Below are 13,594 nucleotides of genomic sequence, written 5' to 3' on the forward strand. Positions count from 1 at the left end.
AGCAAGGGCATCTATTCCAGGGCAGGTGGAAGAAGAAAGGATCCCAGCCCTTCTAGTCCAGCCTATGATTTCCTATGAAGCCACAAGCCATAGTCAGAGGGACTGAAAAAGACTCCGACATAGAGCTAAAAAAGAGAAATTGCTCCAAAAGTATGCTCAGGCCTTGAATCATCTTGGTAAACCTAGAGATTCTAGAAGCATGATTCTGTAAAATTCTGGTATTGATTATGGTAGTAGAAATGTATTCATGGATGTCCTTCACCTTTCATACAGTTTTTTTTAATATGGGAAAATTCCCATTTCAAAATCCAGCCTACTCAGTATGGAAGTCAGAACTGAAATTCACAGCATACCCTTGTTTACAGGGATGATACTTCACCCACGTGAGACTTCCATTTGGAAGTGAGAAAAATGAGTGAGGGAAACACTAAAGTTCACCAATATTTCTGGGTTTCCTCTCCTTCTGAGTACCAGGAAGACTGTACTTCCCCTGTCCCTTGATGTCAGGTATGGCTATGAGATTTGTTTTGATCAATACAATGTGAGCAGAAGCCAGTGTATGCTTCTCCTCACTTTTTTATCCTGCCACGGCAAACCCTGAAAGCTCATGTCAAGAAGGTCAAGAAGGCAGTATCATCACAAGATGGTGGAGACTCCAGAAGCCTGGATGTTTGAGTGGCTGCAGTGAGCAAGACTTCCCCACCCGACCTCCCACCCTGCCCCATGCTGGAACTATGGCATGAAGAAGAAATACATTTTTTCTTGTTTTAAGTCAGTAAGATTTGAAGGTTGTTTGTAACTACGGTGTTACCTAGCTAATCCTGATTGATATAGGTAGGAAGTAGGTTAGACACAGGGCTTCGATTTCTGCTGTTGCCAGTAGTAACACAAGTGTCCAGCTTTTGGGGGTGGTAGCGGCAACAGCAGTGGTTTCCCAGTAGTTGCAATATTGAGTTCCTGACACAGAAGGGCCATAGAGATTGTAAAATTGGCAGTCAAATTGAACTCTTGGTACTTAGTATTCGGAGTGGCAATGGCTGTGGTTTCCCCATCAGGTGTGTGGTATGATTTGGGTGTTGTTCCTAGGATCTTAGCCTCAAGTCCATTTCCCCAGCCCTCCTAACAGTTTTGAGCTAAATAATCTTTTCTAACAAATCATTTTTCTGCTTTATCCAGAATGGATTCTATTATTTGTGAAAAAGAACCCTGACTGATAAAATTACTATATTTAATAATCTCAGATTCCATTGATTATAAGAGGCAAGTTATTGTATAAACGACTAAGAAAAAAGAGGGCCCAGTGCAGTGGGTCTTGCCTTTAATACCAGCACTGTGGAGGCTGAGGCAGGTGGATCAGGAATTCCAAACTAGCCTGGCTAGCATGGTGAAACCCTGCGTTTACTAAAAAATACAAAAATTAGCCGGGCATGGTGGCGCACGCCTGTAGTCCCAGCTACTTGGGAGGCTGAGGCAGGAGAATCGCTTGAACACGGGAGGCAGAGGTTGTGATGAGCCGAGACTGTGCCACTGCACTCCAGCCTGGGCAACAGAGCGAGATTCTGTCTCAAAAAAATAAATAAATAAAATAAAAAAGAAAAAAAAAGAAAGAGGCTAAAAAATGATTACATGCTATTAATTGTAAGACACATTCTGATTACATAGTTGTTTAAACTGGAAAAAAAAAGTGCACCTTAGAACCAATCCAACATGTTACTAGCAAATGGAATATCTCCAAATGAAATTGATAGACAGCTGATTATGGTTTTAAAAGAATTGCATAACCTGTTGAGGGAAAAGCCCTTATCCAATCCTCCTAAGTGTAGAGCTCTGTGATTGTTCAATCCCAGGATAATCTGTAAAACACCACCAGAAGGTGTAGTGCTAATCAGTACAGTGCTGCACAGAGAAATCCTCCATAATGGCCTTCTCAAAACACTGGATAAGGGATCTCTACCTTGTGGGCAAAAACTAAGGCAGCCAGATTGGCTGACCGAGGAACTCCACAGCCAAAGGAGCAAGTCAACAGATGCCATGAGATTTGCTAATCCCATCATTTCATTATTATTCATGGCCAAAAAAATCTATAGTAGATGATGTTCTGGATTAGTGACCAATGCACAGTGCTTCCTTTTCACCCCATTTTATTCTCTATTTCTTCTATCTCTACATATCAGGACTTTTTCATAGGGGGAGTAGTTTAAAGATAGTTCAAAGGAAGTTAAAAGGTAGTGGGATTATTAGAAGCCACATTTCCTACCTCATAGAGACCTCACTAGAGCATGAAGGGACATTACCTGGAGAACCTATATCTGAAGAACAGTGAACCTATGCTATGATCTCCAGAAGCAGCAGCTGGGTGTGTCACTGAATTGTTCTCCATTGTAAAGAGGCGAATTTATTGGCATTTGTATCATAGGATGATTGGATTATGTAGATGAGGGCCTTTTTGGAATCATGTAATAGGAAATAATGTGTATGTGTTGGGCAAACAAAGGGTGGACTGTATGGACACCTGCCATTTTGCTTCTTTATGATGCTCCTTCCCCTGGAAACCACCACCTCCACCTCCTCACTACCCATAGGGTTATCATGTTAATCAATTTGATCTTTGATCTTCATCCCTTGACTACCATTGATTAGTCCAGAGGTAAGCATCTAAGTTGAATCAAAATATTTCCTGAAAAATTTGCAAACAAAAAAAAAAAAGAAGAAGGAAGGAAGGGAGAGAGGGAGGGGACGAGGAGGAGCTGGCAGGAGCAGCAGCAGCAGCCAGTCTCTTTGGATGCCTACACAACAAACTTTAAAATTTTAGAATTGTCTGAAGTCCTGTTTTTTACCATGTGGACTACAAGAACATTGGAAGTCAGTCTGGGGATGGGGAGGACAGGGACTTGGGGCAGGGGAGGGAAATGGAGGCAGGCAGAAAGTAACAGCGTTGAGAGGTGGAGAGAGAACTCTTCTGGGTGACTTTTGATCTCTCAGTTTCAGTTGTTCCTGAGTCATCCTTGCCCTTAGGTTTCAGTATCTGATTATAAATTTATCTTTTTGCTTAAATTAATTCTCACTCTCCCTGGGTGAGCTCATCTATTTTTCTCATTTAACTACCACTCTTTTGCTGATAACTCACAAAATATTATCTTTAGTCTGGACCTCTCTCCTGAACCTGTGTATTCGGTAAATGGCATCACAGTATTCCTAGTCAGTAACCTGGGAGTTATCCCAGACTTTTCCTTCCTGCTTACCTCTCCTATCCTCTAGGTCTCTAAGTCCCACCAACAGCAGCTCCCAAATATCCTCAATGCTCTCCTTTTCTCTCCACAACTTTTCCCCTCCATCATTTCAGTCCCTCATCATTAATCCTTGCCTTCACTCTCAAATGCTTTCAAGCCCCCATTCCACACCATAGCCCAAATCATCCTACTAATTTCTGGATATGATCACATTACTCTTCTGCTCAAAAATTCTTCAGTGGCTCCCCACTGTTTTCAGGATAAAATCTGAACTCCTGCAGCTGGGTCACAAAATTCGCTCACATTACACTCAGATGTGCAATGATTTAAGTCTCCTCTGTTTCCTATAACTAGTCTGATCTTTCTCACAATGCCCTCACCCTGCTGGGTAATGGGCAGTGGTGGGGAGCTAAAAGTAATCCACCCTGGTAAACTCTATAGGATCCAATAATTTATTTTAGACAGTCTCTAAGTACTTCGGTAGCTTTGGATGACTCAGTCTTCCCTTCTTTTCAAGATAGCATTCTGGATTTATAGGGGTCTTATGTGAATTTCATGGCACTGGATTGGGGGAAGGGGCCTCTTAGTCACATGGTCCTGGGGGTTGTATCAGCTGGCATTTGCTGAGATGTGGTCGATCTGGCATAAGTTAATGAATAACAACCCTGAGAGGTAGCTAGTATTACAACCATTTTACAGATGAGGAAGCTGAGGCTAAGAGAGATTAACTTGCTCAAGATCACAAAGTTAGTAAGTGAACCAGGAATCAATACCGTTCCCATTACTGTAGGCACTTAGGTAAATGAGTCTAGGATTCCAGAGAGAAGTTAAGGCTAGACTTGGGAGCACTGGGAGACTTCATGATATAGCTTCAGGGATGTGATCCTCCAAGGAGAGCATGTAAAGCGGGATGAGAAGAAGGCCGGGATCAGAATAGATGACAATCACTGGCCTGTGAAGGTCGGGGAGGACAAGGTCTACCTCACTGCTCCTGTCCAAGCTATCTTCTTCTTAGGGGAACTTTTAGGATGGCGAGGCAGCACTTCCACCATGCCTGCACCTATTCCAGCCAGGGCGTAACCATCGCTCAGGACACTCCATTTCTGTCCCAGGCTCCCCAACAGCCTGGCAGCAAGCCTGCGACCAACACTGGGTAGGAACCCAGTAAATGTGTCCAAAGAACCTGTGTTGCCAGAGATTTTCACACTTCTTAGGGCCAGGGAACCTGGGGCCCTCTAAAGTAGGAATGCAGAGTCCACACCCAGGTGGCAGAGGGAAGTGCGAGACTGCACTATAGGCGGTTCCCTAGGTGAGGAGGTTCAGTCTCCTGCCAGGTGTAGGGACGCGGGGCCTTCCTCCGATGACGGGCTTAGAGACCTCTCCCAGATACAGAGAGATGGTTTCCTCAGATGTGGAAATGCAGAGGCCTTGGCCTTTCTCGGATGTGGGGTGTACAACCCTTCTAGGTGTAGAAGGTGCAAGAAATCCCTACAAGAGGTTAGGCCTCGCCCCCTCCCCACCCCATCCCCTCTCCCGGGAAAGATCCAGGGCCAGCTACTCCTTCGGCCCTCCTCCCGCCCGGCGCCAGCCCGAGAGGCGGGCTGGTCTCCACCCCAGCGCACCACCAATGGTGCGGGAACCGGGGCTCGGCCCGCCAATTGAGTGGCGGCAGCGGCGCGGGGATGGCTCCGCCCCCCGGCCGCAGGCCGCCGGCCTTCAAAGAGGCGGGGCTCTTCGCTGTTTTTGCTGGCGGCCGAGCCCAGCCGAACGTAGCCGAGCTCAGCCGAGCCCAGCCGAACGCAGCCGAGCTCAGCCGAACCCCGCGCAGCTCCCGCCGCCGCCGCCCGAGCGCTGCCGAGCGAGGGAGCAGCCGCGGCCGCGGAGGAGGTGCGGCCCCAAGGGGAGGAGGTGCCTGCTCGCCGCAGACCGCCCGCGGCAGAGGCCGCCCCGGTCGCGCCGCGGCGGGAGCGGCCGGCGGAGGCTGCGCGGCCGAGGGGGAGGGCCGGGGGAGCGGTCGTCGCCTTTGCTGGTCTCCCACCTCCCGCCGCCCCCCGCCCGCAGGCTCCCGAGCCTTAGTCGGCGCCGAGCATCCCGCTGCCCCGGACCCTCCCGCGGGCGCGCACCAGGCTCAACTCAGGTAAGAAGGGCCTCCTGCCACAGGCACGGGGGCCAAGAACATGCGACCCGAAGATGGAGATAAAGAGACAGAGACACACTGCCGCGGAGAGAGACGAACACAAAGACAGAGACACGGAAACCACCAAAAAGACCCCACGGAGAAGGGGAGAGGGATACGTCCATGGGAACACTGGGGGATACAGCCTGGAAGAGAGAGACGGAGAGACACAGAGACTGATGTAGAGATACACAGAGACACACTGGTAGAGAAACGAGACAGAGGAGACACACTCAGAGATGGGGACACACGGAGAGGCAGCCACACACACACAGAGGTGGGTGTGCAGAGGCACAGGCACACATCCAACGGAGGGACAGTGAGACATCAGACACACACACCTGACCCAGAGAGAGCCCCACATAGAGGCACAGAGCCTGCACATGCCTGCCAGGGCCTCCACAAAGTTCCCTCTGTGCAAGCTGGCGCCTCTGGAGGTCTCCTGGTCGGGCTGGCTGGAGTCCTGGGAGAGAGGAGGCGCCCAGGCCACACCAGAGCTGCTTACAACCCCCATCCTCTTGGGCGGGGGGCTGCCTGGATCCCACCCACCAACAGAGGGCTTTTGAGGGCTGCAAGCTTGGTGGGTAGGGCCAGGGCATGCCCACCAGGTCTAAGGAGAATGAGATGACGGCTGCCTACTTCAGCTTCCCCACGCTGGCTACACACTCATTCAGGTGCCCAGAACCAGGCCTGCGGATGGGGGTGCTGGCTCTGTGGGGTATTTAAGCCTGTTGGGACCCAAGGTCTTTCACCAGGGAGGCCAGAAATGTGGGAGGGAGGCTGTCTTCCCTACCTCTCTCCTCCTAGGCCTCACTCCACTCTCCCTCCTCACTACCCTCTCCTTTACTCTGTACCCCCAACAGGCTCAGGACTGCAGGTAGACATCTCCACTGCCCAGCAATCACTGAACGTGCAGACAGCACAGCCTCCTCGGAAGGCCGGCCATACCAGACTCCTGCCTCGGCATGGGCCTCGCCATCGAGGCAGCTCCACTGTCTGTGCTGGTCTGAGGGTGCTGCCCGTCATGGGGGCAGCCATCTCCCAGGGGGCCCTCATCGCCATCGTCTGCAACGGTCTCGTAGGCTTCTTGCTGCTGCTGCTCTGGGTCATCCTCTGCTGGGCCTGCCATTCTCGCTCTGCTGACGTTGACTCTCTCTCTGAATCAAGTCCCAACTCCAGCCCTGGCCCCTGTCCTGAGAAGGCCCCACCACCCCAGAAGCCCAGCCATGAAGGCAGCTACCTGCTGCAGCCCTGAAGGCCCCTGGCCTATCCTGGAGCCCAGGACCTAAGTCCACCTCACCTAGAGCCTGGAATTAGGATCCCAGAGTTCAGCCAGCCTGGGGGCCAGAACTCAAGAGTCTGCCTGCTTGGAGCTGGACCCAGTGGCCTAGAGTCTAGCAAGCCTGGCTCCAATAGGAGCTCAGTGGCCCTAAGGAGATGGGCCTGGGGTGGAGGCTTATGAGTTGGTGCTAGAGCCAGGGCCATCTGGACTATGCTCCATTCCAAGGGCCAAGGGTCAGGGGCTGGGTCCACTCTTTCCCTAGGCTGGGCACCTCTAGGCCCTGTAGGTTGGGGAAGCAAACTGGAACCCATGGCAATAATAGGAGGGTGTCCAGGCTGGGCCCCTCCCCTGGTCCTCCCACTGTTTGCTGGATAATAAATGAAACTATGGCTCTACCCTGAGATTTTCTTCTCTTCCTGAGGGCCCCGTGGCAGCAAAATTAAAGCTGTGGGGTGGGTTTTTAGACAAGTTTATTTGTGCAAAGTTAGAGGGGTAATGGTGGCTGAAGACCAAGTCCTGGAGTAAGGTGCTGGGACCTTAAGGAGCAGAATAAGAAGGGAAGATGCTGGGACCTGATCAGGAGTGGGGTCACATGCTGGGTGCTCAGGCTGGACTGGGTACCAGGGTCAAGCCCTAGGAGTACTGGATTCAAGCGATGGGACAGAGGGTGAGGCTGGGCCCTCAGGTCTTGATTTTCACTTCCCTCACCAGGTTCAGCAGTTTGTCCAGTTTCGCAATCTCCACAGCTGGGCCCTTCTGTACCTCCTGCCCCTTCTTTTCCTGGGGAGAGGGAAAGTATGCATGGGGGAGGAATGGTGGGTCCCCCATCTCCGGATCCCAGCACCACCTCCTCTGCCCAGCCTGTCCAGCTGTGCCCTACCCCTCCCCTGCCCAATGAATTTTGGATCCCTGCCTCCCCTCTCCCTGACATGATCATTCCCCAACTCAGGTGACACAGGGGCTCAGCTGACAGCCTGCAAAAAGGAGTCCAGCTCTGGCTTGGACATGGGGTCTCGATGCTTGTGGGAGTGGGAAAAGGCATCCATTCCCTGAACCTCAGGGGAACGGCCTTCCAGGTCAGGGAGATCCAGCTCTGTGAAGGCGGGGGGCTGACTGCTGGCACCATCCTTACCATGGGAAGGTCCCTGGCCCAGTCCTATCGAGGAGCTAATGGGTATGTGTTTGGGGAGGGAGGGGCTGTGGACAGAGCCTTAGGGGCCCTCACCTAGTCCTCTCACCTGATGCCTTCAGGTCAGGTTGGCAGTGGGTGCTATTTGGGGTGAGACCTGCTGTGTCAGACATACCCAGGGTTGGGAAGAGTGTCAAGAGACCCATAAGGGCAGAGGGAATAGTCCATGTGACTGCAGGTGTTGTTGGCTGAGGCTGTCCCTTAGAAGACCAGATGCTGAGTTTATGACCCATCACCCTGCCTGCAAAGCACTCTAATTCTTCCATTATGAGTTGGACAGTGGAGTGCCACGCACAGGTCCCGAGAACTCCTTGGCAGATCAGCACCAGTCCCACCCTCCCTACTGTCCAGGCTGGGGGGTGAGGGCTACGCTGGGGCAGGCTGGGCAGTTGCCATTTCCCCATTTCCTGCCTTCGCTCTGCTTCTGGGCCCCCATCCTCTCAGCCACCTGTACCCACTGCTCACTGACACCTACCCCAGCCTTGCCTTGGTCTGGCCAGGGCTGTAAAGGGGATGGGGCAGGGGTGAGTGCAGGGCCAATAGGCCCCTCCCTGGCTCCCTTTTGGCTGCTGACACCATGTGGAGCTCAAATTTCCCCCTGGTGTGATGCTGTACCTGCTCCCAAATTTTCTCCCCTATGCCCTTGCAGCTCAGTGCCTTTTTGCCACTACCTAGCTCACCTCTACCCTCTCCAAGCAGAGGACAAAAAGCTCTTTTTCTCTCTCTTTCCTCTCTCCTTCCTAAATTAAACTTGGGTTCTCTTCTTGGCTTCACCCCATCCCCCGGGAGTTAGGGGACCTGGTTTTAGTTGCAGCTCTGTCATTAACTCCCTATATGACTTTGGGCAAGGCCTTTGCCTTTCTGAGCTTCAGTTTCCCATCGAAACTGAAGACAGTCTTTGGCCTTGGACACTTTGGGCTCTTGACACCCATCATGGGAACTCCCTGGGCAGGGAGGTCCAGACCTTTGTGGGGAAGCCCTTTGGAAAGGGCAGGGAGTCTGCAGCTCACAGAGGAAGGGCAGTAGGGATACCCAGAGGATTTCGTTTTGCATGAATCACTTGACTGATAGGGTCAGATGGCAATTTCACGGGAACTTCTAATCCATTCAAGTACCCACCAACCCCCACCCATCCCTGCTCAGGTCCTCAGAGACATAGGCCCCCAGATACACAGAACCCAGCTCTCCTAGCCATGACTGACCCTTCTCTGAGGGGAACTGAAACTGTGGGACATCCTTACCTCCCTGATCAGAGTGGGCAGGGCAGGCTCCCACCCATGTCTACCACCCTCATGGTGTCATGGCTGTACTCCTCCCCCTAAGAACCACCATCATCCCTCCTGGAGGGTTGTCCAACTCTGCCAGCTTCAACCTGGGTCTCTCTCCTCAGAAAATTAAGAACACATTTTATCTATTCCACAAATTATGCTGCCTCCTTCCTCTTCCTTGAGGCCAACTAGCTGGGCTCAGCAAAGAGATTCAGACCACGCCTGACTCCCTCCCTCCCCTCAAGCCCACCGCAGCCTCTGGGCCACAGCTGCAGGCGCTTAGCAGCCTTCTGAGTATTTATAGCCAAGTCCGCCCCCTCCCTCAGCTGGCTACAATTACAGGGCCGGCCACACTCCCAGCCCTTGCCTCCCTGGCCATGGTGGGGAACAGACCAAGCCAGCACCAGAGGGATGGTGCAGCAGTCCCTTCCTTGGTAGGAGCACAGTGCAGGGAAGTCAGTAGTCGAAAGACACAGGCCACTGCCTCAAACTTCAGTAAATGCCTCAAATTGCCAGGAGGGATGGTCATCAGGGCAAGCTGGCCCAGTCCTGATCCTGGCCCAGAACCTGGCAAAAAGCAAAGAGCCATCTCTACTCTTAGCACACAAATGGGCAGGACCGAGCTCTGGGTTCTTTTGTTTGTTTGTTTTTTGAGACGGAGTCTCGCTCTGTCGCCCAGGCAGGCTGGAGTGCAGTGGCGCGATCTCAGCTCAATGCAAGCTCCGCCTCCCAGGTTCACGCCGTTCTCCTGCCTCAGCCTCCCGAGTAGCTGGGACTACAGGCGCCCGCCATCACGCCTGGTCAATTTTTTGTAATTTTAGTAGAGACGGGGTTTCACCGTGTTCGCCAGGATGGTCTTGATCTCCTGACTTCGTGATCCACCTGCCTTGGCCTCCCAAAGTGCTGGGATTACAGGCGTGAGCCACCGCGCCCAGCCCCAGCTCTGGGTTCTTGGGCTCAGGATTCTAAGGCCTGGGCTGCAAAGCCCAGGTTCATAAGTCTGGATCTGGACTCAGATCTAGACTTTAAGGTCATCGCTCTGGGCTCCAGACCTGTATTTGGGGTCCTTAGGCTCTGGGCAGGGTCTCCTCATCACTGGAGACCCTAGAAACAGGAACCAGAGCTCAGAAGGAGGGCTGCATAGCTGCTGACCTAGCTACCCTCCTCACAGCTCATTTCCTTCCTTTCTGTGTAGACCCACAGCTCCCAGCTCAGGGACCACTGGGGTTGAAGCCCTGTGAAAGCCCAGCCAATGAGGCAGTGGCTCAGCCCCAAGCCCCCTGCCTGGGTGACCTGTCCTACCCACAGCATTTCCACTGGGAAGAAATCAATGATACCTCCACATTTGCCTCCACAGGCTTCAGATCCACCTGCTCACTGGATGTCTCCACCTGGGAGAGTCACCTGGGGCCCCACAGGTAACTCAAATGCAGCATGTCAAACTGCTATTTTCTCACAAACCTCCTGCTTCTACTGTGAGCCTCATTCAGGCAATGACACCATCCTTACCCTGAGTCTCCCAAGCCAGAAACTGGGGGGTCACCCCGGCTCCTCCCTTCTGTCATCCCCACCCTCCTGGAGACTTTATCTCTTGCAGCAGCCCAAAGTCCCAGAGCCTGTACCTTTGGCATCTTGCGCAAATTGGGTGAGAGCTTGAGGCAGATGATGTGCCCACGGTCATCGCCCACAATGATGATGGGGTGGATGGGATTGAACTGCACGTGGGTGATCTTGTTCTTCTTTTTGGCCGCTACAGGCTGGTTGCAGATGGCCTCATACTTGTTGATGGCCAAGTCAAACACGTGGGCCTGTGAAGAGGTCAGTGTCAGCACACTCAGGGGTAAGAGGCCTGTCTTCCACCTCAGAGGAATCAGTCCCTGGACTTTCTGGGGAAAGACTGTAGAAGGCTAATGGCTACAGCACACTGGAGCTGGAGGTGGAGGGAGGGGGAATTCTGTGTCTCTGTCTGTTTTTCCTATGGTTGAAAGAGTGAGAATAAAAAAGTTTAGGAGAAATTTTAAATCTATGGAGAATTAACAATAATAGCAGCTACAGGCTGGGAGTGGTGGCTCACTGATGCCTGTAATCCCAGCACTTTGGGAGGCCAAGGTGGGTGGATCACCTGAGGTCAGGAGTTCGAGACCAGGCTGGCCAACATGGTGAAACCCTGTCTCTATCAGAAATACAAAAAATTAGCTGAGCATGGTGGCCCATGCCTGTAGTTCCAGCTACTAGGGAGGCTGAGATGGGAGAATCACTTGAACCTGGGAGGCAGAGGTTACAGTGAGCCAAGATGGAGCCACTGTACTCCAGCCTGGGCAACAGTGAGATCTTGTCTCAAAAAAAAGAAAGAGGCCGGGCGCGGTGGCTCAAGCCTGTAATCCCAGCACTTTGGGAGGCCGAGACGGGCGGATCACGAGGCCAGGAGATCGAGAGACGATCCCGGCTAACACGGTGAAACCCCGTCTCTACTAAAAAAAATACAAAAAAACTAGCCGGGCGAGGTGGCGGGCGCCTGTAGTCCCAGCTACTCGGGAGGCTGAGGCAGGAGAACGGCGTAAACCCGGGAGGCGGAGCTTGCAGTGAGCTGAGATCTGGCCACTGCACTCCAGCCTGGGTGACAGAGCAAGACTCCGTCTCAAAAAAAAAAAAAAGAAAGAAAAAAGAAAAGAAAATAGCAGCTACCATTTGTTGAACACTTACTATGTACTGGACTCTGGGCAAGCACATCACACGGTTGCATCATCTCATTATGCTCCTCACAACCACTCTACAAGGTAGTTCTGTCACTATCTTCATTTTATAACAGAGGAGTTAGAGGCTAACTTGCTAGTAAGTGGCAGAGCCAGGGCTTACACCAGTTAATATATGTAAAGTGCAAAGGCAGTGCTTGACATACCAGTGCTCAATCAATGTTGGATGCTACCTTCACCACACCCTTAGACCAAACAGCTACCAACTCTCGCCTGGACAACTGTGGTAGCCTCTTAACTGGTCTCCCCACTTCCACTCTTGCCTTGCTACAATCCATCCTCCATACAGCGGCAGGCTTACCTTTAAAACACTTAAAATCCTCCCACAGTCTCCCTTGGCACTATAAATAAAATCCAGATCCCTCATTCTAGCCCACCTCCCCACTCTCACCTCATGTTCTCGCCCCTTGCTATACCCTAGCCACACTTGCCTTCCTGTTCCTTAAACCCCAAGCTGGTTCCCACCTCAGGGCGTCTGCCCCAGCTGCTCCCTCACCATGGGCTGCTCCCCTGCCCTATCTCCACATGGCTGCCTCCTTCTTGCTAGTGAACTCTCAGCGGGAGTGTCCCCTCTTCAAAGAAGCCTTTCCTGACCGCTGTATCCAAGAGACCACCCAGTCCTTTTCTTTTATCTCTTTCTTTTTCGTTGCCTGGTCTCTATGAACCTATCTTTCTTCTGTTAATATAGCAACTTTATTGAGATATAATTCACATAACTATAAAATTCACTCATGTAAAGTATAAAATTCTTGGTGTTAGTATATTCACAGTTATGCAACCTTCGCTACAACCGATTTTAGAACATTTTCACCACCCTAGGCCACACAAATTGACTTTCCATCTCTACACATTTGCCTGTTTTGGATGTATTATATAAATGGAATTATATAGTATGTGATCTTTTGTGACTGGCTTTTTACACTAAGCATGTTGTCAAGGTTCCTCTATGTTGTAGCATGTATCAGCACGTCATTCTTTGTCCTTGCTGACATAATCCCCAAGGAGAGACTATATTTTGTTTATCCATTCAGCAGTTGATGGACACTGGGCTGTTGCCACTCTTAATGTTATGAGTAATGCTGCCATGAACATTTATGTTTACGTATTACAGTCTTTTATTAATAATTCTCTGCCTAGCACTTAACACTGGGAATTTTGTTGTTGCTCTTTGTATCTTTCCCTTCACTAGAACAGAAGCCCCACAAGGGCAGGTATCTAAGTCCAGCCTGGAGCTGGGCACCATCGTTGGCCCTTAGTAGTCATCTGTTCCAGGAAGAGATGACTGATGGACTTGAGGATGGTGCCTTCGTCGCTGCATTATTTCCTTGGGGCAGCCAGTGCTTCTCAGTTTATATCAAAGCCCATAGGGAAAATGGGTTTGCATCCAAGAATATGCTCACAAGATGTTTGTTTCTGAGCTCTCACCAATTCTCAGTGTTGAATAGCCCCCTCCCATTCCACCCCACTGAAGTTCCCTCAGAATCAGCTTGCACACTTCCAGGGATGGAGACTTCACTACCTTATAGACACTCTTCAGTCACTGATCAACTCTGGCTCATACATTTTTCCTTAGATGGAGCCGGGTCCTGCTACCCTGTAGCTCCCCACCATAGAGCAGAGGAAATAACTGCTTGATGGCATCTCATCCCCCAGAGTGCTTTCTCCTCCAAGGTGAACAGCCCCGTTCCCTCCCTGA

General features: G+C 51.4%; 2 protein-coding genes across 6 annotated transcripts in view; one reads left to right on the forward strand and one right to left on the reverse strand.

Annotated features, from left to right (window-relative positions):
• Nucleotides 1-5,277: 5,277 nt before the first annotated feature.
• Nucleotides 5,278-7,086, forward strand: ENHO (energy homeostasis associated). The gene is given in 2 exon segments (NM_001261591.1): nucleotides 5,278-5,367; nucleotides 6,270-7,086. A coding segment is annotated over 1 exon segment (231 nt). The 5' UTR covers nucleotides 5,278-5,367; nucleotides 6,270-6,430; the 3' UTR covers nucleotides 6,662-7,086.
• Nucleotides 7,087-7,141: 55 nt separating this feature from the next.
• DNAI1 (dynein axonemal intermediate chain 1) overlaps nucleotides 7,142-13,594 on the reverse strand; it is a 66,126-nt gene continuing 59,673 nt past the window's right edge. For all 5 annotated transcript variants that reach the window (XM_077965878.1, XM_015117532.3, XM_077965876.1 and 2 more), the window contains 2 exons: nucleotides 10,768-10,953; nucleotides 7,142-7,468 (listed from right to left, as the gene is read on the reverse strand). In XM_077965878.1, coding sequence (XP_077822004.1) covers nucleotides 7,370-7,468; nucleotides 10,768-10,953 — 285 coding nt within the window. In that variant the 3' untranslated portion in view covers nucleotides 7,142-7,369. The remainder of the gene's footprint in view (nucleotides 7,469-10,767; nucleotides 10,954-13,594) is intronic.

This window comes from Macaca mulatta, chromosome 15 (assembly GCF_049350105.2).
Source record: "Macaca mulatta isolate MMU2019108-1 chromosome 15, T2T-MMU8v2.0, whole genome shotgun sequence".
Lineage (NCBI taxonomy): Eukaryota > Metazoa > Chordata > Mammalia > Primates > Cercopithecidae > Macaca > Macaca mulatta.